This window comes from Mrakia frigida, assembly GCF_051309035.1.
Source record: "Mrakia frigida strain ATCC 22029 unplaced genomic scaffold BDY24scaffold_1, whole genome shotgun sequence".
NCBI classification, from domain to species: domain Eukaryota; kingdom Fungi; phylum Basidiomycota; class Tremellomycetes; order Cystofilobasidiales; family Mrakiaceae; genus Mrakia; species Mrakia frigida.
In genome coordinates, this window is record NW_027481280.1 from 543,781 (window position 1) to 570,914 (window position 27,134).

Consider the following 27,134-nt stretch of genomic DNA (forward strand, 5'->3'; position numbering starts at 1 on the left):
GAAGGAGAGAGAAGAGGGAGACAGGGGGAAGAGACGGGGATGGATTCTATTCGGGCGAGAGGGCGGTTGTGAAAGCGATTCTTTTTTGAAGCGCTTTCAAGGTGTATGTAAACGAGAAGGACGTGATAGAGATACGTGAGAATGATGAAAAGTCGTTTGAAAATGTGAGTAAGGTATCGTTAAAAATGCTATCTAGAGAACCGAAAAGTTGAAAATCCAGATCGACGCGTCGCGTGCCTCTCCTCTTCCCTCAACTCCCTTCCTTCTTCCCTCAACTCCCCTCCTCAACCCAGCCTCACCAGCTCCGATCCTCTCTTCCTGTTATCTCTCCAGTTATCAGCTACGCCCCTCCTCTCCAGCTCTGCTCGTAACCCTCGACGCGTCGACCTCCGTCGTTCCATCGAGCTTGTTGACCTTGCTCCCATCGGCCTTGGCTCCCACCATTCCAGAAAGGAGGAGGGTAGTGGTGAGGGAGTTGGGGAGGAGCGGCGTAGTTACGTTGGGAAGGAGCTGGTTGATAGAGGCCGGTGGGAAGAGGAGGATGGAACGGCGGAGGAGGGAAAGGTGGAAGACTCGACGAAGGGGGAAGAGGAGGAGCGTTCCGATGATTCGGAAGAGGAGGAGGAAGAGGGAGAGACGATGGGCGGTACGTGTTGAGGGGTGGTGGAGGGTAGGCGAAGGAGGGAGGATGCCCCCGGGGAAGAGGAGGAGGAGGAAGAGCCGCGTTGAAGCCCATCGAGGGAGGAGGACGAGAAGGTAGGGATGCGAAAGCGACAGGAGCTGGAGGTTCTTCTCCCATTACTGGACGAGTGCGAGGTGGTGCGGAAGAGTGGAAGTTGGGTGCTGAGTCCTGTCGAATCGTCGAGTGGTACTCCTCTTCGACTTCCCTCCTCTCTCGAAGCTCTCTCTCCTCCGACAACTCCCTCCCAGCCGAGCCCGTCTGCTGAGGTCTGCTCTCGATGTCCTCATGCCTTGATCCTCCACTCGGCCGAGCTCCACTCGAGGGCGAGAGGGGAGGGAGGTAGGACGCGTCGGGGTTCTTCCTTCGTTCTTCCTCCTCCCAAGCGACCCACTCCTCCAACGTCCTCTCCCGACGCAGATCCTCCGGAAGATCCGTAGGAGGTTGAGGCTCCGAGCCAGCGAGTTTCGACGAAGACGGCTGCTCATCGACGACCTCGGAGTGAAGAGAGAGCTTCTTCGAAGACGGGGACGCGACGGGGAGGGTCGCTAGGATGCGTCCGTCGCTGAGGAAGGGGACGGGATCTGGCATCGTTGTCGAAGAAGACCGGATGCGAGGACTCCTTGAACGACGATTGGGCGATGTTGTTCGTCCGGGTGAGCTGGAGGTGGAGCGACGACGACGACGACCGAGCGAGTCCACCGACCTGGATCTGGAGCGACTTCGAGCTCTTCCTCGTCCTTCCCGACCTTCCCTGGAGTCGTCTTCCGAGTCGTCTGAGATGAAGCTCGACTGACGACGACGACGAGCGAGAGGCGGTCTGCTTCTGCTCCGTTCTCGATTCCTCCTCGGAGGCGATCTCGAACGTCTCGATCCTCGGTCTGTTCCCAGTGATCCTGAGCCTGTCGAGGTCGAGCGGCTCCATCGACGAGTAGGAGTTCGACTTCGACTTCGACTTCGACTGATGCTGCTGCTTCTGCTCCTGCTCCTGGTTCGACCTCGACTCGACTCCGTCCTGCCTCTCGACCCTGATCGTCTTCGCCGCGACAATGACCTCCCGTCCGAATCCGACGAGTAGGTCGATCGACTTCGCCCTCGTCGATACCTCCTTAGGGAATCGTCCTCTTCTTCCGAGTCCGATGCTCGCCAGAAGTCTCCTTTTCTGGGGGGATGCTGCTGTTGACCTTGAGGAGGAGGTACGACCACGGTGGGAGGTTTGAGGACGAGCGGGAACGGTTGAGGTTTTGGTGGTAGACACGCCGAGATCGGAGCCTTCCTGAGAGGTGGATTCGATGGAGGATCTGGTGGATAACGAGTCGAGGTCGAAGCTGAAAAGCGGGTTGGACGAGGAAGAGGAAGATTTGCTCCGGCGACGGGAGGAGGAGGTTGGGGTCGAGGAGGGTCCGCCATCCTGTGCGTTGGGCCTGCGAGAGGAAGGGGAGGGCGTAGTGCTGAAGGAGGAAGAAGAGGAGGCGCTGAGAGCGGGAGAGGAGGGATCGACTTGAACGTCGGACCGAGAAGACGAGGTGGTTGGACGGGATGAGCAGGAATCGAGTCGAAGGTCGGTCCTCGAAGGGAAGAAGGCTGAAGCGAGGGAGGAGGACCTGGTGGCGAGGTCGGTAAGGATGGACGAGGACCAGACGGAAGGGCTCGTTCGTAGTTTGCAGGTGTAGCTCGCTCGTAGTTGGCGGATATCCTCCTTGTCGTGAGGGACGCGACGGTCGACGGACCAGATTCGACTCCGACCTGCGATCCTCGAGGACCTCCGTGCTGCTGAAGGACCTTCGCCCAGATCGACTCTCGGGATGGTGGAGGTAGAGGTGGGGCGTCTTCGATTGGAGGAGGTGGGGGGGGACCGAGATTGTCGAACTGAGGGCCAGGACGGGGGTGCGAGTGAGTCTGGGGAGGGCGAGAGTCGAAGGGAACCTTCGAGGGACGAGGGCCGTTGGGGATCGGATTGGATGAGGTCGAGAATGCTGCAGGGAGAGAGAAATGATGGATTTAGTCACGAGTTGTTGCGGAAGAGGAAACGAAGGTCGACGCGACTCACCGATTGTCCTCCCATTCTCTTCCTCGTCTTCTTCCAAATCCATATCCTCGTCACTCCTCCCAGCCTCTTGATCGTCCTCCTTCCGTTCCGACCAATGAAGTAGAGTTGAAGGAAGACTCGAGATCGGACGAGGAAGGTCACGAAGATGAGGAGCGAGGATCGGAGTGATGCGAATTCGAGGACCAAGAGGAACGAGATTGCTCGATAAGAGTTGACCTGTACGAAGAAGTAGGAGAGGGCAGTGCTGTCAGCACCTTTTTCGAGAGAGAAAGCAAGGGACGACGTGACTCACGAGGTTTCCCAAACTGCATCTCCTTCTCACCCACTCCCAAACCGTCCGCTCTCACAACCGTTTCCTCCGCCTCCTCCAGGTCCATCCCATCCTCATCCTCCTCCTCCAGATCCATATCCTCCTCGGTATCCTCGACCTGAACCTCAACCTCTCGAAGCTCGATCCTGGGAGGGTTCTCCAACAACCAATTCTCGTACTCCTCTGCCTCCACTCTTGCAGCATCGTCGTCCTCAACTCCTCCGGCCTCCGAACTGGGAGTAAAAGATCCTCGACTGCTCTCTCCTCCCTTCCCGTCGCACCCAGCCTGCTCTCCACAAACTCCTCCTCCCGTCCTGACGCTTCCCGTCTCCGACGACTCTCCCTCGAAGTTCATCCCCGAGCTCGATTCATCCGATGGTGTGGTCGGAACCTTCGTCTTGGCGAGGTTGGCCATGAATCCAGAGTTCATGAAGGCGGTGTAGGCGTCGGAGGGACGAGACGCGTCGACGGGTGATTTGGACGAAGGCGGAGGAGGAGGAAGGGGAGGTGGTTGAAGGTTTGAAGGAGAGAGCTTTTCGACCTTGGGATCGGGATGGAATTCGGGATGGGGTTGGCAGAGGCGTGTCGAAGGATAGTACTTGAATGGGTGCTGGTGAGGATGAGGATGCTGGAGACGCGAGGGGGGTTTGATTTTAAGGGTGGGTTGGGGAGGGGATCGTTGATCATCGTGATGCTTTTGTTGGTAGTGATGCTGTTGATATTGATGGTAGTTGTAGTGGTTATCTTGGGGCGGATGATAGAACGAGGGCGGTGGAGGAGGAGGAGGTGGATGATGGAGGAAGCCGGGATGCTGGGAGCTGGGGAAAGGAGGAGATTGGGAAGGATAGGAGCGCTGAGGTTCGAGTCTCGAGAGATGCTGATTGGGGTATTGATGATGGGAAACTGCTGGAGATGGCTGGAACGATGATGCGATTGGAGGAGGAGCGAGGACGAATTCCGTACTTGTCGTCGACGAACTGCAGACGCAAAACGAGGCAGATCAGGATTCGGTCTCGTCCTGCAGTGACATCGCGAGAAGGGGAAACTAACCTGACCACTACTGAGACGAGATCTGCGAGCACCTCCGGAGCTGGCAGCTGGATCGTGGGGGTAGGAAGAGGAAGAGGAAGCTCCGAACGCGTCGACGACGATCTGCACCGGTCGAAAGAACTTGATTCAGCCTTCGTTCGTCTCTGGTACTGGAAAGAGGTACGACTAACAGGCTGGTTGAAAAAATGACACTATTGAGCACTCCTGGCGGCGGCAGCTGAATCGTGGGTGGCGGTGGTGGAGGAAGAGGAGAGGGAACGGGAGCAGGTGAAGGGATCGCAGCGACTGATGGTAGAGGGATCTTCTTCTTGAAGTTGAACGTGAGCTTGGGAAGTGCTGAAAAGTTTGTACGAGAGTTGAGGATGTTCTCGAGGCTTGAGCTTTGGGTGAGAGAGGATCTTTTGACGAGCTTGATAACGACCTTCGGCGGCGGAGGAGGAGGAGCGACCGTTGCAAGTACTACGGGTTGTTTCGTTTGTTTCGAGGGACTGGGAGCAGAAGGATGTGAAGATTAATGAGCTGGAATTAGAAGCAAAAAGAAGGTGACGAAGTACTCACAGAACCGGCTCGACCGTCTCCTTCGTTGGGAGACGAACCAGCCAAGACTCGTCGCACACTCTCTCCCTCGCTTGCAAACAAGCAACGACCCACCCTAGTCGAAGGGCCCTCTTCCCACTCCTCAAAACCTCCAGTTGAAAGTCGGAAGTCGGCACAGCGTCATCCTGCAGCAAGAGAGACGGAGAGAAGTCAAGCTTCTGTTCGACGCGTCGAGGAAACAAAGGTTTCGAGCTTACCTCCAGGTTCAAGAGAACCACGTTCGCTTCCTCCAGTGAACCAAACGTCGCTCCTCGAGCCTAAGCACGTGTAGAAGCCAGAAGAGACGTGTCAGTTTTTCATTTACAAGTAAGCTCAAAGAAGAAAGGCGGGAGACGAACAGAAAGAGTGGCGATCGCGTCTTCTCGGTCCAGTACGATACGTGAATCCTCCTCGTTGAACTCTTCCAGGTAGAAGATTTGAGGATGTCGAAATGATTTTGATGCGAACATTCGTTTCGAGAGGATGGGAGGACGAAGAGGAGCTGTTGTGGGAAGAAGAAAAGGGAGAGGGACGATCGGCGAGACGCGAGGCAAAAGATTCGCTGAGATGAACGTACGAGGAATGAACGTGGGAAGAGGTAAAGAGACCCAGATGTCGGGTGGAGAAGGAGAGGGCTCTGATGGCGATGGTCTGTGACGAAGAGGCGGAGAAGTCAGCTCGGATGGGCGACTCGAGGAGCAGGACGTGAAGTCGAAGACTCACGCGGTCGCAGGTAGAGGGGAAGGCGAAGGCTTCTTCCTCGATCTCTTCTTGACGGTAGGTGTAGCCCTATAGAGAAGGAGATCATCAGATGTTGAGGACGAGTCAGCAGCTGGTTTCTTCGGATTCGACGAACGAATGTTGATCGACGAACACGGGAGCGACGACCACGTCCCTCTCCCTCTCCCTTTCCTTCCCTTTGCTTTTCCGAGTTGGAGCCGACTTCATCTGAGCGAGGACCGTAGGGAAAGCAGGTTTCGATTTTGATTTGATGGTAGCCAGCCTGCTTGCAGAAGAAGGGTGCCTCGTTAGCTTCGCTTTCGAAGATCGAAGGGAGGAGAGACAGGACACGAACTCGGGTTCCTCGAGCTCTCTCTCCTCCTCCAGCCTCCCATCTTCGGACGTGTATCCTTCCTCGTACCTAAACCCTCCCCAGTTGTCCTTCTCCACGAGAGGAGATTCGTCGAATCCAGCAGCTAGGCAAGCTTCAGCCCATCCCTTCCTGAGGACCACCGCCCTTCCTCCTCCTCCTCCCAAGTTCGAGCTTCGACCTTTCGTCTTGTCGGACAGTTTCACCCCTTGATGCTTCCTCGGCTTGAGGAAGTGAGAAGCTGCTGACGGCGGTACGATGACGATCTCCACTCCCATGTCGTCGGCTGCATCGAAAAGGTGGGCTCCTTTGGTCTGAGAAAGGAGAGAGACACGAAAGTGAGAAGGGTCGTCGTGAGCTCAATCTCGGCTGGGAATGGGAGAGGACTGAAGGACTTACCAGCAGCTTATCGATGATATCAGTCCGTAGAGGGCTGGGGAAAGGTCCGACGTAGACTCCGATACCCTTGAAGATGGTAAGGTCGCGGACCGACTGGCGAAAGACGTCCATGTTTTGAAGGGAGGAAGGCGAGGGAGGAAGAGCTCTGCCGAAAGGACAGCTCAACAACGAGGAGAGCCCAGAACGGAGAAGCGAGGGGGGACGAGTCTCAGAAGAAGGAGAGAGGTAGGAGGGAGGAGATTTGGAAGGTTTTTCGAATGCGAGAGGAATTGAAGGAGTTGGAGAGGAGGGAAGGAGTCACGGACGCGTTCAAGAGCTCGTTCACTTTCCGTTCCCTCCCTCCTCGCCTCATTTGCCACCGACGTCGACGACGAAAGAATGCCGCCTCTTCAGAAGAACGACAATTGGGACGACGAAGAATGGGAAGAAGACGATCTCACAGACTATGTAAGCTCATCCATACCAAATCGTCACTCTTCGTCTTCCACCGTCCCTCCCACACGTCCAAGCTCACCTCTCCTCCTTCCCTCGCTCCCTCTCTCTGTCCCTTCTCCTTCTCCTCCTCTCTGGCACCGTTCTCCACCACCGTCAGAACAAATCCAGCAAAGACGCCATTCTCATCTGTCTGGATGCTTCAGCTTCCATGCAACGACCTCTCAAGAACGACGACGACGAGGAGGAGGAGGAGGAGCAGGAGGATCAACCGTATTCTTACTTCCAGGGAGCCTTGAACTGCGTCTTTGAGCTTCAGAAGAGGAAGGCTCTCAAAAACCCGAGTGATCTCGTAGGAATTCTCATCTACAACACTGTAAGCTCTTCGTTTCCGCCGCGAAGAGGGCTTGTACGGATTGAAGAGGAAGGGGTAGGAGCTCACCATCTTCCTTTGGGTGGCGACCAACAGGCAAGGCTTCCCGAGCACGAATCGCAGGAATCAGACGGGATGTTCACTCTCGCGAAGCTGGCTACCGTTGGGATTGATCAGGTCAAGGAGCTCAAGGAACTCTTGGATGGTGAGAGACCTTGTTGCTCTTCGTTCGGTCGAGGGAGAGGAGAGAGAGCTGACCTTCTCCTTCTTTGTTCTCGACTCTCTCCAAGCTGCTCAATCCGACCCTTCGTCCCTCACCGAGTACCTTCCACCTTTGGACAAAGCCATCTCAACGACCTACCTTCTCGAGAGAATCGTCATGGAGTTCAAGGAGGCGTGAGTCGACGTCCTCTCTCCTCTCCTCTGAGCGAGTCGTCTTCGTGCCCTGACCTTCCTTCCCTTCTTCTCTCCCTTTCTCACAGCGGAATCAAGGATGGAGCTCGACGAGTCTTTCTCATCACTGACGACGATAACCCTGGAGGCAGAATGGACGAGACCAAGAGCCTCCATCAGGTCACGATCAGCACGAAGAACAAGATGAAGGTGCGTCGTCGTCTTCAACTCGTAGTCTTCCCCGTCCAGCTCTCTGAGTCGTTCCGTCTCCCCTTTTTTTCTTCTTTGTTCGTACAGGATCTCAGCGAACTCGGAGCAGCAGTCATACCCTTCTTCCTCGCCCGACCTGATACCACCTTCGATACTACCAAGTTCTGGGACGTAAGTCGATCTTCTCCTTCTCTTCTGCTCCTCGTCCACCATCTCAAAGCTAACGTCTATCTCACGTCTTCTCTCGGTATTCTTCAGACCATCCTTAGCTTCCAAACCATCACCGCTGGAGGCGAACTACCAGACGAAGCCGAGCCGGAAGTCCTCAGAGCTTCGGATGGCCTCGTCGCGTTCGAGAACCTGTTGACGGACTTGCAGGTCAAGCAGATGGCGAAGAGAGCTCTTTGGACTGTTCCTTTGATGTTGACGGATGATCTGGTTATCGGAGTGAAAGGGTGAGCCTCCCGGTCGTTCCTCTCTTCGATCGGTCTCGAGGACGTCGACGCGTCGAAACCAAGCTGACTCTGTTTTTCTTTGTCGAACCTGGTCTGGAACAGATACGGAATGATCACTGAAACCAAGAAGCCTTCGCCCAAGTACTACTACACGGATCAACCCGAGGCTGAGATGGCTGAATCTTCGACGAACTACTTCGACGCTCGGGATGAAGCCGTGGGTCTCTTCTCTCTCTGTTCATTATCTCCCTTTCCATACCCATTTATCTACGACTTTCCAACACTGAGCGTATTCTTCTCTACCCCCTCCGGTCTTCCTATCTCAGGCTTTCCCTTCCGCCTTCGGTCCTGAGCAACTTCGACTCGCCTTCGACTTTTCTGGAATCGGAGCCGCTGAACCTCGAGCTCCTCGCTACGAGAACGGAAACGACGATACTGGAGGAGAAGGTCCCACTTCAACAAAGCCGATGGACGTCGACGATGAGGCAACTCAGGACGAGATCGTGAACGTCGTCGATTCGGAGGACACGGACGACGAGGACGTCAAGCCCGTTCTTCCTTCGTCGGTTAAGCAGGAGCAGACGATCGGACCCGAGGGATTGAAAAAGCCTAAGGTGAGCTCAGGAAGAGGAGGAAGAAGTATCGAAGGCAAATGTCGTGCGAGAGCTGACTCGAGTCTGCTTTGGTTTTTCGTCGCGTCGTCGTCAGATCACCTTCACGAAGGCTCAGCTGGCGAAGCTTAGAAGCGTCGGACTAGATCCTGGTTCTTCCTTTTCCTTTCCTGAAGCCCTCAACGTCGAATATCTATAACTCGTCGTTTCTTGCTTCTCTCAGGAATCAAGATCATCGGCTTTCAAGACTCAGACTCGCTCAAGTTCGAGTACAACATCAAGCACTCCTACTTCATTTACCCTGACGAGGCTGTAAGTCTCCTCATATCATATTATTTTCACTCCGAGCCTCGCCTGATCACCTTCTCTTGCCTTTTGCTCGCTTTCCAGACCTACACCGGATCGACTCGAACCTTCGCTGCTCTCCTTCGAGACCTCCTCAACAAAGACAAGATCGGAATCGCTCGATGTGTCTACCGAAAGAACTCCTCGCCTCTCATGTGTGCTATGCTTCCCCAAGTTCGCTCAATATTCCTCGTTCATCGTCTCGTCGTTCGAGAAGTTGACCCCTCGTCCCCTTTCTTTCTTCCTTCGGTCAGGAGGAGACGTTCACCGAGTCTGGAGCTCAAGATAAACCTCCTGGTTTCCATTTGATCCCGTTCCCATTCATGGACGATATGAGAGAACCTCCTACCAAGGTCAAGGGAGAGGATGTGGCGCTCTTGGAAGGTTCGTGGAGTCGAGCCTCGTCGCGTCGTCTCATCTCGATTCTTCGAAGCTGCCTCTGACTGTTTCCCGTCCCTTCCCGTTCCCATAGCCGACGAGGACCACGTCGAGCTCATGTTCAAGGTTATCAAGAAGCTCAAAGGAGGAGGCTACCAGCCTGAGAACTTCCCGAATCCTGGTGAGCTCCCTCCGTTCTCTTTCGTTTCCACTTCGTTCTCTGCGTCGAAGATCTGACGACTTGTCTTTCTCGGCGTCAGTTCTCGCTCGACACTACGCTCATCTTGAGGCTCTCGCTTTCGATGGAGCCTGGAATCAGACCGAAGCTGAGAAGGTCGAGGACAAGACGGCTCCTCTCTGGGAATCAATGCACGACGTGAGCTCGACTCCTTCCTCCCCTTCCTTCTGCTCCTTCGGCATTGACCCGTTCACGCTTCCCCTCTGTCCTTTTCGAAGCGAGCCGGGGACCGAATGGAAAGGTGGAACGATTCGATCAGGAACGATCCCATGGCGTCTTCGGTCGTGATGAAGACCAAGAAGGCAACGGCTTCGTCGAGCGCTGCGAAGAGGAAGGCCGAGGTGGTTCGTCTTCTTCCTTCTCTGCCTCTCGCTCATATCTCCCGGGAAGCTGACTTCTCTTCCCGCTCCGTCATCGTACCTACCAGGATCTCGACATCGATCTGGAAGTCGTTCGAGAGAAATACAAGGACGGGACTCTTGCGAAGGTAAGCGAACCTCTCCTCTACCGCAAGTTCTTTTTTAAAACTGACCGAGGCTCTTTGACATGTTTTCATCCTCTAGCTCACCGTCCCAGTCTTGAAGTCGTTTCTGCGATCGGTCTCGAGACTGTGAGTTTGTCACCTCAACGACGCGTCGTCTTTCCCCTCTCTCTCCTTCTCGCCCTTTCCTGACTCGCCCTCTTCCCCGTCACAGACCTCCCGGAGCTCCCAAGAAGGCAGACCTTATCGCCGCTGCCGATACCTACCTTCGAGAGGACTCCGCTTAGCTCGCTTCTCGCATCTGGCCTTTCTTTCTCGCTTTCCACGACGCTTCGTTTTTACTCGCTGCTTCTCTTTTTTTTTACGAACTCCGTTACGATCTTGCACGCATCCTTTCTATCAATCCTATGAAATACAAACGCATAACTCCCGCTGAATTCCTTCCTCCACTTGATCAGGACCGAGAGCCGCACCCAACGAGAGCATGGATTCGAGCCCTTCCCTCTTCCCCCCGACCACCACATCGGCCGTCTTCGACGTTTAAGGGGATCTTCAAACGGTAACGAGATCATCGAAACCTATTCTCTCGGAAGTTCGGATCAGGTCGAAGCAAAAAGGGTCGCTTCGACGTTCTCGAACAAAGAGGAGCTCGATCCTTTGTTTTCTCAGCTCCTCGCCTCCCTTGACAGAGCCTGGACCAGTTCACACTTCCACTCCCACTCCTTAGAACTGCCTCAGAGCTGTGCGTCGCCTCTACTCCTTCTCTTTGAAACAATGAACCAGAGCGAGAACGAGGCGTTGCGTCGAGCTCTCGCCCGCTCCTCCCCTTTCTCGATCTCCTCGCTCTTTCTCTGAAACTGACCTCACAGCTTCGTCAGGGGCTGAGAACCGGAGCAGTGCTCTGGCTCGTGGACTGCTTATGCTTCTTCTGCTTCTTCTGCTACTGGAACGACAGGAGAACGACGACAACGAGGACAGAAGCGGTTCGGAGGGTGGAGAGAGCATCGCGACGACACTCTCTCTCCGTGTTGTCGCTCTATTCTTTCCATGTCTCATTCACTTCGGATCCTTCCCCAGGAAAAGGTTTGGACGTGCATGGCCTCGGGGACGCGAAAAGGACCAAAAAAATGCTGGGATCGAGACCAAAACCGCCACCGAAACACGCCCTCGATGCCTTTCCTTTTTTTGACTTCAGCTGAAGGCTCCGTTGTTGACATGGACCCACAGCCTTGGCTGCAAACCGAACGAACGGATCTAGCCCCTGCGTCTTCCAGCTGCCTTTTCTCCTTCAACCAGCTACACCTCGTCCTTCAAAACTCCATCGTTCTCGACCTGTCACGACGTGCGTCCTCTTTCCTTTCCTCGTAAGGGTTGGGAACCGCTTCGCTCCTTCTTCTTCTCTTCAGGCTGATCTCTTCTTCTCTCTCCCCTTTGCCCCTTCAGCTTCATTATGCGCTCCGTTTTCCTACCTCTCCTCCTCCTCGTCGCCTCTCAGCTCGCGTCCGCTCGACCAAGTTCTCCTCGGACGTCCTTAAACAGCCCAGATTCACTTAGGAACATCTTCCAGAAACGTCAAGCCAAGTCGAGGGATGTGGCCAGGAGGTTGAGGGAAGGGCCAAACCGGAAACGACAAGAGTGAGCTCTCCCTGCCCCTCCCCTTTCCCCTTCTCTAATTCAAAGCTCAAAGACCTGACGACGGCTCCCTTCTGCGTCTCTTACTGAAACCTTCAGAACCTCACCTGAAGTATGCAACGCTCCTTCTGGGAACCTCGTACCTGTCAGTTCTTTTCTTCGCTCCCTTCGAATCCCCGACTTTGCGATCAAGTCGATCTTGAAAACGCCTCCGTTCTCGTCGTCCCCTTCGTTCGTTTCTCTTTCTCTCGCTGGCTCGTAACAGAACGGCAACTTCCAAGACGGACGCTGGCTTGGAGTGACCACTTTCGGAGGTGGAACCTACCGAATCGCCTCGGATGCAGATTCTTTCCAGGATCCCGCGGACGGCGACCCCCATCAATCTTTGTGCGTTCTCTTCCGCGAACCGTTCTTCACTCAAGGCAGAAACCAAGCTAAAACTTCTACCCTTTCCTTCTTTGACTTCCCCTCGGCTTTCTTACTACCCTCCAGCGAGTTCTATTCGGCTGATGGCTTGAGTTTGGTGACCACAGGGCAGAGCGTCGATATTGCCTGCTTACAGAGGACGTACCAGCTCACTTGGGTGATGGGAAGCATTCCTCAAACAAACGGGCTTGCCTGCAGTATCCTGATCATGGCCGGAGGTGAGTCCTACCACAGAACGAGTGGAAGAAAGAGAAGCTCTGACTGACGCACGACGCGCGACGACCATCCGTTCCCCACTTCCTCGCAACCCTAATAGATCTTTCCCAAAGTTACAACAACGTATGCTCGTCCGGAGATTCTACCTGTACCCAGTCAGGCACAGGATTCTGGAAGTCCTACACGGCCACGGGCATCACCTTCGCGGACGATCCCAGCGTCAACGCCTTCCTCGATTGTACGCAGTTGACAGCTGGTCAGATCTCCCATCACTACTTGATCGATAACTTTGTTCTTACGGTGGAGCCTCTGTAGTACAAGTTGTTTATCTCTTCGGTATCTCGGAACAGCTGCTCACTTTTCGACGCGTCTCCTTTTTATTTTGCCTCTCGAGCTGGATTTATCGTTTTGGGTATCACGTTGTTATCCTGGAACGAGGCAGCGGGGAGAGGAGAAGTTGATTCGAGAGCGAGAAGTTCGAACTGAAGGGAAAGATATGTGGAAAGCCTAGAGCCGAGACCTGGCCCGAAAACGACAACGCGTCTTTCCGTTTCACCTCAAGCCTCGCTCTGTCAGGTGAGCTTCCCTCGAGGGTGTAGGTATCGAGATTATATTAGAAACGTATTCCAGATCAGAGGCGGATCGTACGAGGTGCGTCAGGAAGGAAGCGAACTCGTCCATTCGACGGCGACGCGTCGTTCCTCTCTTGCAAACGAAGCTGAGAAAGCTGTGAAAGAGCGTGAAGATCCAAAGGGAGAGTCTGGCTTAAAGATGTGGAGTAGAAGCAAACTGAAGAGAGGGTTTTGAAGAAACTCAAAGAAGGTCCGAAGAGAGAAAGTGCTGGGTATGAAGAAGGAAGAGAAAAGACGAAGGGAAGCAAAAGAGAAATAGGAGACAAAACCCAAAGAGGCAAATGAAAGGCGAAGGGAGTATATTCAACCGGGAAGCTATCTACCTCCCAGGAACGAATCCCATCCTCCCAGCTCGTTCCTCGACGTTCAATCCTCCCGCCCTCTCGGCGTCCTTCCTCTCCCTGAAGAGTCGACGGTACTTCCTCCTTTCGAAGGTAACGACGGCGACGACGACGAGGGCGATGACCGAGACTCCAGCGAAGACTCCGAGACCGATGGGCTGCAAGCGATGGGGGAACGAAAGGGAGGGGAGGTCAGTTTGAGCGAGAAGGGACGACGACGCGTCGAGGGAAGACGAGGGAAGAGGAGGAAAGAGAAACGTACGAGGACTTGAAGCTGAGTTCCGGGCAGAACGAAAGCGGCAGCGACGGTGGCACTAGCAGCACTGATGATACGGCGAAATAAACGTCGAAGAGAAAGGTCAGCAGATTAAAGGAGGAGGAAGAAGAGAGGATGTTGAACGAACGCAGCAGCGACTTGTTCTCCAGCAGCGATATCGGCAGCCGAGCTTCCCGACGCTGAAGCGGCAGATGCAGTAGTAGTGGATGCCTCGATCGGATTGAGGGCGACGGGTTCGGTGGTAGCAGTGGGAGTATCGGTCGAGGCCTGGAGCGGAGGGGAGGGAAGAGGATCAGGACGAGCTTCGAGGAAAGGTTGAGTTCGAAGGGTGCATTCGAAGGCAAACTTACGGATACAGCGGCAGAATCAGTAGCAGTAGCCGAAGCGATGACGTCGGATCCAGAGAAGAGACCCTAGGAGAAGGAAGGAAGAAGAAACGATCGGCCGCCTCAGTTCAAGAGTTGATTTAATTCGACCAAGACGCGTCAAAACGAGAAACGAGGGAAGAATCAGACTCACGACAACAACAACCCCGTTGCTACCAGCACTCTGACTAGCAGATGCGGAAGCAGCAGCCGTAGATTCAGCAACAGCTGCACTCTCCGTCGAGGTCGATTCGGACGCGACGGACGTCTGAGCTGCTGATTCCGCTCCTGGGTCCGTCGTTGTTGTAGCTGCGACCGGTTCAGCCGTCGAGGCAGTAGCTGCTTCTCCCAACACGATGGTCGTCGACTAGGAAGCGCAAGAAACGAAGGGGAAGGAAGAACGAGAAGTCAGAGACGGGCCTCTTCCCCTGTCGACCGAACCGACCCCGAAACGAAGGAGACGAGGTAAAAGTTGAGACGAACCTCAGCTCCGGACATGGTAGCGACAGCTCCAGTGACCTCAGCGGTGGTAGCAGTGGCCGTGGCGGTGGTCTCGACGGCAACGACAGAAGTATCCGCGGAGACGGAGATGGTGCAGACTCGTCCAGAGGTGGGTGCGGAGGAAGAGTCGGAGGAGGTGGTGGAGTTGGCGTTGATGGGAGTTAGGCAGGTTTCAGTGACAGTTCCGATGGCACTGCATAAAGTCAAGATCGATGGTCAGCTTTTGATAGGAGAAGATCGAGATGTGGGAAGAGAAGAGTTGAGAAGGAGTTGAGCTCGCACTTCTCCCTCCCTCCCTCCGACCGACCCCCTCTCCCCGTTGCTCTTCCTCCTCCCAAATTCTCCCAGCCACCCTCCTTGTCTCCTCACGCTCCCCAAACTAGCCGCAGCCCAGCGTAGAAGTATAAACTTGATGAAACTCACGTCCTAGTAATGGTAATTGTCGTTGAAAACTCAGTCTCGTTCACCGTCGTCGTGCTCTCGTCGACGCTCACCACTCCCAACCCAGCAGCGATGGTCTCGTTCCTCGTCCCACTGGTGGCCTCCGTGAGCTCGGCCGTGCTCGTAGCCGTAGCTACCTCCGAGGTAGAAACTTCAACGGAAGCCGAGATAGGCGTAGCTTCGACTGAAAGGACGAGCTCGGAGGAGGAGGTCGAGGAGGGAGCGAGGAGGAGGGTGGATGAGCTCGCTTCGACGAGGGAAGCTGTTGAAGTTGCCGCTGGGGAGGCAGATGAGAAATCGACGGTTGCTGATGTTGAGGCGTTGGCGTTGGGGGATTCGATGACCTCTTGCCTGATTCGAAGGAGGAGGTGGGAGGAAGGAGGAGGTCGGCCGTGAGGGAGGGAAACGAGCACGATGGGTCGAGCGGAGGAGGTTGAAGGGAGGACGAGGAGGAAGAGGGTGAGGACGAGGAAGAGAAGAGTTGACCGATGAACGAGGGAGATCATGGTAGTGGTAGAGGAAGGACGGCCTGCGTCTTGATTGAACCGTAGGAGGGAAGAGGTGAGGGAGGAGAGAGGGTCCGGCCCTTGATTGACGATGCTAAAGAGCCTTCTGGAGGCTGATCTGTCGTTCCTGCTCTGTAGGAGGCAAGAAGCGAGGGAAGAGAGAAAGAGAGAGAGAGAGGAAGGAGAAGGAGGGAGGAACGCTAAAAGAGTGACGGTTGGGAGGAAGGAAGGAGAGAGAGAGGGAAGAGGAGCTCGAGCCAAAGGGGAGCGACCGAGCGAAGGGCAATCGACCCTGCGGGTTTCCGTCGTGAGACTCCTTGCTGGTAAGGACTTGAGGTCTACAGGAAATGAGATTAATAGAGAAGTTCGTACAAATCGTCAAAAGCAGAAGTCCGTCTCTCCAGCTCAAGGTTTCCTCACTCGAGCCACCGGAGGGAAACCCAGATCGTCGGCTTTGGCGAAGACCAGAGTCCTCGAGCCGTGAGCGATGTAAGCCTTGATGAAGCCCTGCCGAGTTACGAATCGAAGTCTAGGTCAGTCGAAGAGGCGTGAAACGAAAGAGGAAGACCGAGACTGACCTGATCGATGAGAGAAACGCAGATCGCCTCCGCGTCGTCGAGTTCCAGCCAGTCGTCCTTCGTCGAGAACCGAAGGGCCGTCAAGAACCTCGATATAGGAAGAGACGAGTTTGGTTCGGGTCCTGGTGTTCGAGAAGCCAGTTGCCGATGGACGAGGAGGCTGGGCAACGAAGGAAAACGAAGTCAGCCCTCAATTCGACGCGACGATCCCGTTCATCCACGCTCGATCCACCTTGTATCTAAGGTCCTTGTAGCCACGAGACCAGAAAAAAAAAAAAAGGGGGTAAGGACTCACGTTCTCCTCAGTAGTGCTCTCCAAACCAACACCTCTCCCTTCTCTCTCAACACTCCCAAGATCCCTCTCGTCCTGAACCATTCCGCCCTCTCTCTCCCAAGCCCACCGTCGTTCGCAGTTCCGTCGAGTCCCAAGCCAGCTTTCCATGCAGGCATATCTCCATGTAGGATCCCTTGTACGAGCGGTTGGAATTGAGCGGTGAGGTCGAACGCGTCGAGGAGAGCGTGGGAGGGAAGGAGACCGAGAAGGAGGGAGGTTGTGAGGAGGCGGATGAGGATTGATCTGGAGATGGAAGAAGGATTCAAACGAGAGTCAGATGACGACCGGGAGGAAGAAGCGTTGGGCCCATCAGGAGATGGGTGCGAGAGATAGACGAAGAGGGAGAGCGAAGGGCTTGACGAGCGAAGAGAAACGAACCTTCGATTCGTCGGCGAAGCCTGAGTGCTACACAGGTCGAAGGCTATCCGGAACTCCTTGTGAGCCTACATCATGAAAGAAAGGCAAAAAGTCAGCTCCCTCCCTCTCGAATGACCCTTTCCTCTGCTTCGCGTCTCCCGTTCTTGCACTCACCTCCCTGATTGCCCTCCGGCCCAAACACCACTGCCCAACCAAGAACCTGAACTCCACCACATCAGCCAGCCCAAATACTCTCCTTCCTTCCTCCGAGCCTCCCTGAGCACTCCCAAACGACGGCAGATGAGGTCCAACGAGCTGCATGATCTGTGGGCAAAGTTGAGGCTTCTCAAGGACGAAGGAGATCCGGAAGAGGGAGATGGCGAGACCTAGGAGGGCTGGAGAACGACGTGACGGGTTGGTGGAGGTGGGGCTGTGATATGAGAAGAAGGTGAGGACGTCGTTAGCTTCCAGTCGACGACACGGAGAAGAGAGGGAGGAAAGGGACGAGAACGGACCTGTCGTCGGACGCATGCTTGAGAGCTGTTCGGAAAGCAAGAACCACAGGTTCCAGAGCTGTCCGACGGATGAGGGAGGTGTCTCCTGGGTACTCGGAGTGTTCTGGTAGCTACATTAGCAGGCGAAGATGGAGGGAAGGAAGGTCAGCTCGAGATTGAGCTCTCTGCTCGAGGAGATCGAGCTCACAAAGTTTGAAAGATGAACCAGCCCCTTCGATAACCTCCCAAACAAAACGGCGTACTTCCATCCTTCGTCTGAAGTAAAGACTCGATACAGGGATCTGTTCGTTGCAGTGGAGGCGAAGCAGAAAGGGGAGGAGACGAAAAGGTCAGCTCGTTCCCTCCTTCCCTTCTCTCTTCCTCTGCCTCTCGCAATCCCTTTCTCAACACAGGAGAGCTCATCGAGACATCAGCGATGGAGTAAGAGTAACTCACTCCCAAGTCCTCTTCGAGTTCAACCAGTTCTCCTCCCAGTCCTCTGGGTCGTCGTCAAAGCTCACCACCTCCTCGAGGTAGACGGACCAGTACTTCAAGACAACCTCGTCTGGTTTCGCGTTCCGGAGCTTGCCGCTAACGACCTGCCGACACATCTTCTTGATGTTGTCCTATACAAGCAACCAGCGATGTCAGTTTCAAGCTCAGGATTGAGCCGGAGGAGGAAGGGAGGGGAGGGGGGAGGGGGGAGAAGGAAGCTGGAGCTCACCTGATCTGGAGTTCCTCCTAGCATGCCCAAAATCTCCTGCTTGATCCCCGCTCTCACTTCTGGCTGCTGAGTGCATAGCACAGAGACGTTGGATGGGACGAGTTCCTGAGGGAAGGCGGAGGGGAAGTAGAGGAGTTTGACGAGGAAGTCGAAGAAGGTGTCGGTGTGATGAGACGAGTTGGAAGAGGAGAACGCCATCAGACGGCGCGTAGAGGCAACGAATTTACGATGAGGTGAAGGAGGAGAGCGTGATGAAAGTAAGGAGGAGAAGGAAAGGAGGGCTGATTATGTCGAAGATGATGCTGAAGGAGTTGAAGGGGAAGGAAGGGGACGGAGGTGAGCTTGACTTTCATTCGAGCTCACCCCTCCTCCTTCCTTTTTTGCTTCCTTCCCTCGCCCTGAACCTTTCCTCGGGTCTCGCAGCTGGAGCGAGAATACATGCCATCAAATGCTTGCTACAAATAGAACTTTCTAGACAGTTCTAAACCCTCACGTTCCCAATCACCGTCTCTTAACGCGAGATTTCGAGGCGCTCGAACTTCAGCCCACCGTCCGACCCTTCGCTTCTTCTCCCCACACCACATCAACCAACTCCACCTCTTCTCCCCTCTATCCTCCTCGCTCTTCCTCTGTCTACCATGTCTCCTACTGCGTCAAAGCAGCAGTCATTCCCTCTGGCCTTCTCGACCAAGACGATCCACTGCGAGCCTGATGCTCAGACCGGCGCTGTCGTCCCTCCTCTCTGTCTCTCTTCGACTTTCACCTACAAGAGCGTCACCAAGCCTAGTGAGGACCTCGCTCCGTATCTCTCTCGCCCATAGCTCCCGGTTGACCTCGCTCCTTTGCCTTCTACAGATCAGTACGAGGTGAGCCCAGGCTCGAACCAACCAAACATTCCCTCCTTTGCCCGACCGATCTCTGACTCCCTTCCCTTCCCTTCTTTCAGTACGCTCGAGATGGAAACCCCAACAGGAATCACCTCGAGGAAGTCCTCGGATCTCTCGAGGACGGTCAACCTGCTCTGTGCTACGCGTCTGGTTCAGCAGCTACCGCCGCCGCGATTCAGTCGCTGGGAAGTGGTGCTCACATCCTTTTGATGGAGGACGTGTAAGCTCTTCGATATCTTCTCCTTCTCTCAGCATGAAGCAGGGACCTAACGGCTCTGTTACGTGTGGTTTCTGCTTTCGCAGATACTCTGGAACTTCGGACTACGTGCTCAAAATTGCGTCGGAGAATCAGCTTCTCCAATCGACCTTTCTCGACCTCGTGGAATCGACTGATCAGGAAATCTACGATGCTATCAAGGAGAACACGAAGGTGCGAGACCCTCCTTCTTTTTCTTTTCGATCTTTGGCCCTTTTCGTTTGGTTGAGGAAGGAGAAGACGAGTCGTGACTCGGCTCCGTGAGATCTGACCGCCTTCGTCTCTCCTCTCCCTCTCCCTCTCCCCTTCTTCCAGTTGATCTGGATCGAGTCTCCCACCAACCCAACCCTTCGGATCGTCTCTGTCCCTCGACTCGTCCGAATCGCCAAGTCCCACCCTTCCAAACCCCTCGTCCTCATCGACTCGACTTTCGCCTCTCCCTACTTCACCAACCCGATCTCTCAAGGCGTCGACATCGTCCTTCACTCCGTCACCAAGTACATCAACGGACACTCGGACGTTCTCATGGGAGCTCTCATCGTTAGGAAGGGTCTCGACGACGTCTTCAGGAAGCTCAAGCAACTCCAGGTCTCCGGGTTCGTCCTCGCCGGCGTCCTCTTTCTTCCCCTCTCTCTTCGATTCCTCGACCCCCACGGTCCGGGCTGACCGTCGTAATGTTTTAATATTTACAGAGGATATGTCCCTTCTCCCTTCGACTGCTATCTCACCCTTCGAGGTCTCAAGACGCTCTCCGTTCGAGCTCTCCAACACGGAAGGAACGCGTTGGCCATCTCTCGATTCCTTTCCACTCACCCCGCCGTCGAGAAGGCGACGTACCCAGGACTCTCGACCCACGCTCAGCAGGAGACAGTCAAGGCTTCGCTCTCGCCCCAAGTTTTGAAGGACCTCAAGAAGATCAAGTGGGACGAGGAGGAGGAAGGGGGTGTCCCTTTCGGAGGAGTAGTCTCCTTCAGGATCAAGGGTGGAGCTGAAGCTGGTTAGTTCTTCTATTCTGTTCCCGCCTCTCAGAAGTAGGAGCTGACTCGTTTCCTCTTCTTCGGTCCTCTGTAGCCGGAAAGTTCCTCCTCGCAAGCAAGCTCTTCGCTTTGGCTGAGTCTTTGGGGGGAGTTGAGAGTTTAGCTGAAGTTGCTGCACAAATGTCCCACCATGTTCGTTCTTTCCTTCTTTCTTCATCGATCCTCTACTACAAACTGACCTCCCTCTTTTCGTTTTCCTGCAGCAAATCCCGGAGGAGGAGCGGCTTCGACTGGGTATCACTCCCGACCTCATTCGAATGAGTGTTGGAATCGAGGACGTCGACGACCTGATCAGGGATATCGACCAAGCTCTCGAGGTTTCCCAAAGGGTTTAGAGCTTATGCATGTTTTTTTTTTATCTTCGTTCTTCACAGACAGGAGAGAGAGGAAGACGAGAAGAAAGGAGATCGACAGTCGACGCGTCGCTTGACTCTTGCTTTTTCAACCTTCGAATTCTTATCACGAGAGGTTGCATGAGCATGTGAATCGATCTAGACTGAAGGGAACAACTATCGAGACTCTCTACTTCTCCCCGTTCGCGACGACTCGGCTGGGTTGCTTCTTCGCCTTCTGGTAAGCTTCGAGAGCAGCCTTGACTTCCTCGTCGTGAGACGTTCTCTTCCCCCGTACACCCGCACGCGTTTACTTCGTATCTTGATCACTTTTTTCTTCTCTCCTCACGTCTCCAGACGTCTTCTTCGATGTCGAGTGTCACTCTGACTCCACTCCAGCCCCTGCTTTCTGACTTTGAAACGTCGCTCCTCTTTCCCCCCGCCGTTGAACCAGAATCTCCAACGCCCACCTTCTTTCTCCCTTCCCTCCTTCCTCAAAAGACAGCTCTCCTCTATCTATCCTCGCACAAGATGCCTCCTCCCTTCTACAGCGACCCTTCGTCCTCATCGTTCCCCCCCTCCTCGCCTCCAGCCTTCTCTTCTTTCTCTTCCTCCGCCTCTTCCTCCGCCAACTCTTCTTCCTTTCACCACACCGCCAAAGAGCTCATTCTCTCATCACTACACGAGCTGTCGAAAAGGACCAACCCAAGGATAATCCCGAACCAGAGGAATGTGAGTGCGGAGGAGGAAAAGAAGAGGGACTCGACGGACCCCAGACGGAAGGTGAGCTCGATGCGATTGGAAGCTCACTTCCCTTCTTTTCTACTCTCCAGACGTACTCTATAGTCGCAATCTGCATTTTCTTCGTCTTCGCCTTCGTCTTTTGGCACACACCAGTGATCAGGTTCGTCCACAAACGGAATCGAGCTCTCAGTGTCGAAAACTCGAAAACTCAGGCTGATTCTACTTCAACCTTCCCTCCTCCGTCAGAGACGTGATGGCTGCTTGTAAGCTTCTCGTTGTAGGCTTTCACGAGCTCTGCCATGTGATTGTGGGTGTGCTCTGCGGAGGAGAAGTTGAATTGTAAGTGGGAATGGGGGTATTGGAGGTTTGGTTGTTCTTTTTTTTGTGTTCGACGAAGCTGATCTCCCTTTTCGAACCTCGTCTCGTCTCATCTTTTTCTCTCGGCTGGGTAGTGTCTGCATAGAGAGTCCCAACGTCTACACATCGTCTTAAGCTCTGGTACTGACCTCGACGCGTCGTTTCAGGACCCCAATACCGGAGGCAGGACCCAGTTCTCAGGCCTGCTGCTTGTCGAACCGCGATCTCTGACCAACCCTGGAGTGAGAAGAGATACGGTCACGCAGGACTACTGGTCGATATCCGCTCTCGTCACCCTCAGTGCTGGATATGTTGGTTCGGAGCTGGTCGGGGGCGCGTTGATTGTTCGTACAAACCTCTTCGTCCGCCCTTTCGTCGAAGAAGGCTGATTCCTTTTCCTCTCGCTCTCAGCTCTGCGGCTTCGACATCACAGCTAGCAAGATTGCTTCGTTCTTCATCGGTGTTGGACTGCTCGTCCCCCTGGCTATGGTCGATCATTTCGTGCCGATTCTTTCGATCCTCGCAACCGTGAGTCCGTCCCGTTTCCTTCCTTTCGAGCTGAAGCTCACTCGGTTCCGGAACTGCCTTTCGATTTACCAGGAGGGATTGATGATCGGGCTGTGGTGGGGAGATCACGGAGAGGTGAGCTTTCATCTCTCGTCGCGTCTTTTCGTTTTCGATTTAGAACGACTGAACTCGAACGTCCCGACCTTCAACAGGCTCTTCGATACTTCGGTGAGCTCCCTTGTCTTCCAGCATCTCCTCCGACTCATCTACTTCCTTTCATCCTTCGTCCGTTCAGTTCTGTGGATAGGAGTGCTTCAATTGTTTTACGTCGTGTGGGACGTGTCGGACGAGAGGTTTTTCGATAAGCAGGTGTGTAAACTCGTTTTCATCCCTCTGACGAATTCTCATCGACTGAACCCACCTATTTAGCACCCGAGCGACTGCTCCCAGTTCGAGGAGTTGATCGGAGGATCCGCCTCTTGTGCGTCAACCCGTTTTTCTCTCGCTCTCTTTCCTCTCCCTTCTCATCTCTTCCTCTCTATCTCAGTCTGGGCTCTCTGGTTCTTCTGCTGGGCCATCCTCGTCCTAGCAGCGTCGGTCATCGGTGGGATCGCCCTGTTCAAGGTACTTCAGTCGCGTTTCATTTTCCTTCGTCCCCTCGTCCTGACGCGTCTCGCTTCGTTTCTTTGATGCAGAGATCACCCGAAGAAGTATACGAACGAGCTAAGGGGTTCTTACCTACCTAGGAACTTTACTCTCGCCCCTCTCTCGCTACGACGTACTTCAGCTTTCGCTTTCAGTTTTCTTTTTGGACGCGTGTCTCGCTCGAACTTTTCCCTCTTTGCTCCCTCTCTCTCGTTTATGCCCTACGCTCTCGTGCCCCGATACACAACTCCCCCATATCTTTCCTTTTCTCTCTTTACCCCTTCTATACCAGTAGAGCCGATACCATCTTTGATTTCGTGAGACGTGAACGCGAGCGTGAAAAGACGAAAGAAACGAGGAGAGAGCAGAGTCAGAGTGAACAAGACTTCGAGCAACAACAGCGAAAGAACGAGAGAGAGAGAGAGAGAAGAGAGAAAGACAAACAACAAATCGAGCACGAGGTCAAAAAGTGAAAGAATGGAAACGAGAAAAACGAAACATGCACGACGCGACGCGACTACCCTACAACCTCAACCACCTCCTCGCCCCCACTCCCACTCCTCTTCTCCCTCGCCTCCTCTCCACTCCCCGTTTCGGGTCCGACATGTTTGTTTCGACGAGGCCTAGAGTAGAAGCAGAGCTGGCAGCTGAGCGGGTCGTGGAGGACTCCCTCGTCGGAACCGTTGGCGGAGGGAGAGGGAAGAAGAACGACGACGGATTTGGGCGACAGATCCTCCAGGACCGAAACGACCAACGAGTCTTCCAAGCCCTTTGCCTCCTTATCCTCCTCATCGTCGAAGTGGTTGTTGGCGTACGCGAGTTCGAGATCCTCGAGGGTGAGCGCCTCTCCCTCCTGCTCTCGTCCTCGTTCCTGTTCCTGAACTTGTCCTCCTCCGATCGACGTCTGTAAGAGGATCTGCTCGACGACGAGGGAAGACATCTCGGTGGCTCCTTTTGACTGGAGACGCGGCGTTGAAGCGGAGAGGGGAGCAGCGCGGCGGTGAAGGGGGAGGAGGGAGGTCCTTGGGTTGAGTTTGGATTTGACTCGAGCGAGGGAAGTGGAGATGGATTGAGTGAGGAAGGTGGAAAGTCGTTGGGTCGTGGTGACGAGGAGAGGCGGGGAGGGGGACGGGGTGGGAGTTCGGAACTCGTTGACGCGTCGAGGTCGAGGCTGAGGTTGGGTTTGGACACCGGCGAAGGGAAGGAGTCGAGAGGTTGGAGAGGGAGGGGGAGACGGGAAGGGGAAGCGTCTTCTGGACAAAATAGAGGGGACGTCGGCGAGAACGGCTGCTTCCTCAACTCCTTCGACGTCGTCCTCTTCTCGTTCGACCACCGAGTCGTCGTCAGACCTCGACCAAGGCGTCCTCCTCCCTCTCCTCCTCCTTCGATCCGAAACCGTAAACTCCCCCGACGACAGCACCGACGCCAAACTTGATCCCTCTTGGAAAGCCTGTCCAGCATCGAGAGGGAACGCTCCAGGGATCCGTCGGTATCTCGACGAGCTGAGGGAGGAAGACGAAGTTCGAGTGGAGGAGGCGAGGGTGCGTTGGCGTTGACGACGAAGAAGAAGGGTGGAGCTTTGGAGGTCGAGTTGGAAAGTTGCTGGGAGGTGACGAGGAGGGAGGTGGGACTTTGCTGAGGTGGTGGGAGGAGGAGGGATTGCTGTTGTTGGAGGAGGAGGAGGAGGAGGAGGGAGGGTGACGGGGTGGGAATTGGCGAGGACGAGACGATCGTTGGAGGATGTGGAAGAGCGAATCGGTTTGTTGACGTCGGGAGGGGTTGCAGGACGAGGAGGTAGGTGAAAGAACATGCCGTCTGTGGATCGGCGGCGTGAGACGCGGTGGAGTGGGAGGATGGGAGGAAGAAGAGGAGGTCGAGAGTTGAGGAGTTGATGAGTGAGGGCGCTGGGAGCGGCGGTAGAGTGGAGCTGAGCCCGTGCGAAGAAAAGGGAAGCACCATCTGCACACCGAGAACCAGTCAAGAAGCAACGAAAGGTCAGGACGTGCTCGAAACAGTGAGCTCGAGCGAGCGCAGAGGGAGAGAATTCGACGCGACTCACCGAACTCGTCCCCCACCTCCTCCCTCCAAGCAACAATCCTCCCAATACTCTTACAACTCCCGTACGAATGCTTCACCTCGCACTTCCTACACGTCTCCGGCTGCAAGAAACCCGTCTCCTTCTCCTCCTTCTTCTCCTCAACGTCTTTCGTCTCCCCTCCCGTCGACCTAGTCCTGCCCAACTTCATCGGACTGCTGAGCGAAGGGACGACCTCCCTGACCTTCTTCCTAGCAGACGAAGGACCTTCAAGAGACATCGATCTCTGGAGGGTGGTCAAGGGAGAGAAGGCGGTGAAATTGACGACTGGTTGAGGAGGAGGAGGTCGGACCAGGTCGCTTTCGTCGTTGTTGTTGTTGTTGATCGACTCCCGTTGCTGGTCCTGTTCGTCCAAGAGGTGCTGAAGGTTGAACTCCGAAGGGTCCGAAGAGAGGTAGATCTTCTGATGCCGTCGAGGAGCGTTCCTTCGAGGAAGCAAAGGGAGGGGAGCGTCTTGGTAGAGGGACGACGATCCTCCCGAGGCTGGACGAGGATCAGAAGGGAGGCGGGACGAGGCTCTAGCAGCGAGAGCGGGAGCTGGAGTTCGAGAGGAGGGATCTGAAGAGGATGAGATGGTAGAAGGAAGTAGCGGAGGAGCTGGCTGGAGGTAAGGGTGACGGGAGGGAGTAGGGATCTGGTTGGAAGCGGGAGGAGAGGGTCAGTGAACGAACGGCGGGGAGGAGGAGAGGGAAGAGAGCTGCTGTAGAGCCCACAGGATTATCGGAACGAGGGCGATTGGAAGGTCTTCTGTTGAGACGAGACGCAAGCATCTTGGGTAACGTAAGGGTTGAGAGTCGATAGGGAACGACCACGAGAGGAGGAGAGGGCAAAGAACGTCGAGCTCGTTGCTTGATTGAGAGACGAAGAGAGAAGAGCTGTGGAAACCAGAGCGAGAGAGAAGTTATATTTTCTCTTCTCAATACAAGACTAGAGTTCAAAGATGACTTACGAAGGAAAGAGGAGATGGTAAGTGGTGGGTGGAAACTGAAAGGAAGCGAGCAAGCGAAACCAAGAAGGGAAGGAAAGAGAGAGAGCGGAAGAGGTCCAGCCACCTTCCAGCCTCGATCCCAACAAAGTCGAGAGAGAGATTTGGTTTCAGCATCTCCGGTCGAAGGAGAGCGTTTGGTCAGCTTGTTCTTCGTTGTCTTTGACTCTATAGAGAGCTCATGGCCGTCGAGAGACTCAAAGACGAAAAGATCGAAGCTCATCCGAATTCTCAACCTCCTTCCCTCCCTTCTCCCTTGATTTCCTTCCCTCCCTCCCAACCTTCACCCACTCCCTCAAAGCACCCTCCTTCCTTTCCTTCCTTCCACCATGGCCTCCTCCTCCTCCTCCTCCGCTTCAACTCTCAAGAAATCCCTCCTCTCTCTCCTCTCCCGCATCCCCGAAGAGAACGTCTTCCGTCCAGGGTACAACTTCCCCGGCGCTCTGAGACCCATCCTCAACGAACGATTCGACTCCCTAGCAGCTTCCAGCTCAACACCGGACAAGCTCCCAGAGTACGACGAACAAGTTCTCAAATCCATGGAGAAGGGGTTGAAGGATATCACTGAAGATCGATGGAGCAAGCAGGTGAGCTCAACGACGTCTCCCTCTCTCTCTCTCCTTCCTTCCGTCCGTTCCAATCGAAAGCTCACCCACTGCCTCTCCTCCCTCCCTCTCTCTCAGTACCCCATGGCTCCTCACATCCTCCTCCCGGCTTCGAACCCTATGCAGTACTACCGCCTCGTGGACGCGGAGCACATTGTCGGAACGACGAGGCAGGCGAAACCCTTCTGGCGGACGTTCTTTGAGCTCGAGGCGGCAGGGTTCGAGGAGAGGGTCAACTCGGGCGTGTTGGATCAGAAACTGGGACTGCCCAAGAGGAAGGAGGGCACGACGACGGAGGTGTTTAGGGAGATGGTGTTGAAGGGCGAGTTGAGGAAGTAGAGGAGGAGTGAGGATGGGATGGGATGCTTGACCTCTGCGAGCGAGTTGCTGTGGGAGAGGGAAGTTGAGAAGAGTTGGGATGAGGATGACTGAGGTAGCCTAGGTATCTGGGGAGGAGCTCGATCTCGTATCCGAAGGAAGGACGAGAAGGGGAGAGACGATCCTTTCGAGAAAGTTGAGCTCGACGCTTCCTTCCCCTTGTCGTTCTCTCTCCCTCCTCGTTATTTTCCTCCCCTCGCCTTCAGCTCAGATTTTGGTATCTACTTCTGAGTCTAGATCGACTCTGTGTGAAGTCTGGTCGAGAAGAGAGCGAGCGATCTCTCCCAAACCGCGTCAAAATCCAACGAGCTGAACGGCGACGCGTCGCTAAATGAACTCCAGTCGTCTTTCTTTCAGCAACGACGACAGATCGCCGCATCGAGTCTATCCAGAAGTGGACCCAACACCCCTC

The 27,134-nt window shown here is 54.9% G+C and overlaps 9 protein-coding genes across 9 annotated transcripts; 5 read left to right on the top strand and 4 right to left on the bottom strand.

The window, feature by feature from the left end:
- Positions 1-340: 340 nt before the first annotated feature.
- BDY24DRAFT_411092 (uncharacterized protein) lies at positions 341-6,265 on the bottom strand (the record flags this gene model as incomplete). The annotated part of the gene is made up of 15 exons (XM_076642885.1): positions 341-1,244; positions 1,312-2,103; positions 2,181-2,655; positions 2,730-2,945; positions 3,022-4,016; positions 4,090-4,191; positions 4,260-4,577; positions 4,648-4,811; positions 4,884-4,943; positions 5,025-5,167; positions 5,243-5,316; positions 5,389-5,454; positions 5,540-5,668; positions 5,741-6,069; positions 6,155-6,265. The coding sequence occupies 15 exons, from the start codon at positions 6,263-6,265 to the stop codon at positions 341-343; spliced, it is 4,878 nt and encodes a 1,625-aa protein (XP_076501135.1).
- Positions 6,266-6,516: 251 nt separating this feature from the next.
- On the top strand, positions 6,517-10,493 carry YKU70 (ATP-dependent DNA helicase YKU70). The gene is made up of 19 exons (XM_076638306.1): positions 6,517-6,601; positions 6,747-6,962; positions 7,056-7,164; positions 7,250-7,355; positions 7,442-7,562; positions 7,650-7,733; positions 7,821-8,017; positions 8,120-8,234; positions 8,344-8,631; positions 8,726-8,780; positions 8,852-8,940; positions 9,019-9,147; positions 9,228-9,357; positions 9,446-9,532; positions 9,612-9,727; positions 9,808-9,933; positions 10,017-10,076; positions 10,153-10,199; positions 10,285-10,493. The coding sequence occupies exons 1-19, from the start codon at positions 6,533-6,535 to the stop codon at positions 10,355-10,357; spliced, it is 2,217 nt and encodes a 738-aa protein (XP_076501136.1). The 5' UTR covers positions 6,517-6,532; the 3' UTR covers positions 10,358-10,493.
- Positions 10,494-11,868: 1,375 nt separating this feature from the next.
- BDY24DRAFT_373624 (uncharacterized protein) lies at positions 11,869-12,762 on the top strand. Its single transcript, XM_076638307.1, has 3 exons — positions 11,869-12,089; positions 12,195-12,346; positions 12,445-12,762. The coding sequence occupies exons 2-3, from the start codon at positions 12,289-12,291 to the stop codon at positions 12,657-12,659; spliced, it is 273 nt and encodes a 90-aa protein (XP_076501137.1). The 5' UTR covers positions 11,869-12,089; positions 12,195-12,288; the 3' UTR covers positions 12,660-12,762.
- A 308-nt stretch (positions 12,763-13,070) lies between these two features.
- On the bottom strand, positions 13,071-15,656 carry BDY24DRAFT_373629 (uncharacterized protein). Its single transcript, XM_076638308.1, has 7 exons — positions 14,884-15,656; positions 14,443-14,653; positions 14,114-14,326; positions 13,945-14,007; positions 13,722-13,861; positions 13,580-13,640; positions 13,071-13,475 (listed from the first exon to the last, which is right to left on the bottom strand). The coding sequence occupies exons 1-7, from the start codon at positions 15,405-15,407 to the stop codon at positions 13,296-13,298; spliced, it is 1,392 nt and encodes a 463-aa protein (XP_076501138.1). The 5' UTR covers positions 15,408-15,656; the 3' UTR covers positions 13,071-13,295.
- BDY24DRAFT_373632 (uncharacterized protein) lies at positions 15,657-18,308 on the bottom strand. Its single transcript, XM_076638309.1, has 9 exons — positions 17,895-18,308; positions 17,627-17,796; positions 17,379-17,472; positions 17,192-17,301; positions 16,851-17,106; positions 16,698-16,762; positions 16,281-16,562; positions 15,986-16,145; positions 15,657-15,914 (listed from the first exon to the last, which is right to left on the bottom strand). Exons 1-9 carry the CDS (start codon positions 18,090-18,092, stop codon positions 15,813-15,815), a joined length of 1,437 nt encoding a protein of 478 aa, XP_076501139.1. The 5' UTR covers positions 18,093-18,308; the 3' UTR covers positions 15,657-15,812.
- A 78-nt stretch (positions 18,309-18,386) lies between these two features.
- BDY24DRAFT_373643 (trans-sulfuration enzyme family protein) lies at positions 18,387-20,480 on the top strand. Its single transcript, XM_076638310.1, has 8 exons — positions 18,387-18,680; positions 18,750-18,760; positions 18,841-19,001; positions 19,085-19,211; positions 19,353-19,633; positions 19,730-20,034; positions 20,109-20,206; positions 20,278-20,480. Exons 1-8 carry the CDS (start codon positions 18,533-18,535, stop codon positions 20,407-20,409), a joined length of 1,263 nt encoding a protein of 420 aa, XP_076501140.1. The 5' UTR covers positions 18,387-18,532; the 3' UTR covers positions 20,410-20,480.
- A 457-nt stretch (positions 20,481-20,937) lies between these two features.
- On the top strand, positions 20,938-22,959 carry BDY24DRAFT_437474 (peptidase M50B-like-domain-containing protein; the record flags this gene model as incomplete). The annotated part of the gene is made up of 10 exons (XM_076644271.1): positions 20,938-21,138; positions 21,240-21,310; positions 21,397-21,457; positions 21,675-21,851; positions 21,919-22,035; positions 22,108-22,149; positions 22,227-22,242; positions 22,310-22,383; positions 22,444-22,638; positions 22,710-22,959. The coding sequence occupies 10 exons, from the start codon at positions 20,938-20,940 to the stop codon at positions 22,758-22,760; spliced, it is 1,005 nt and encodes a 334-aa protein (XP_076501141.1). The 3' UTR covers positions 22,761-22,959.
- A 217-nt stretch (positions 22,960-23,176) lies between these two features.
- On the bottom strand, positions 23,177-25,732 carry BDY24DRAFT_437475 (uncharacterized protein; the record flags this gene model as incomplete). Its single annotated transcript, XM_076644272.1, has 4 exons — positions 25,704-25,732; positions 25,468-25,629; positions 24,719-25,388; positions 23,177-24,618 (listed from the first exon to the last, which is right to left on the bottom strand). The coding sequence occupies exons 2-4, from the start codon at positions 25,522-25,524 to the stop codon at positions 23,177-23,179; spliced, it is 2,169 nt and encodes a 722-aa protein (XP_076501142.1). The 5' UTR covers positions 25,525-25,629; positions 25,704-25,732.
- Positions 25,733-26,068: 336 nt separating this feature from the next.
- BDY24DRAFT_411099 (uncharacterized protein) lies at positions 26,069-26,683 on the top strand (the record flags this gene model as incomplete). Its single annotated transcript, XM_076642886.1, has 2 exons — positions 26,069-26,326; positions 26,423-26,683. The coding sequence occupies 2 exons, from the start codon at positions 26,069-26,071 to the stop codon at positions 26,681-26,683; spliced, it is 519 nt and encodes a 172-aa protein (XP_076501143.1).
- Positions 26,684-27,134: the final 451 nt, after the last annotated feature.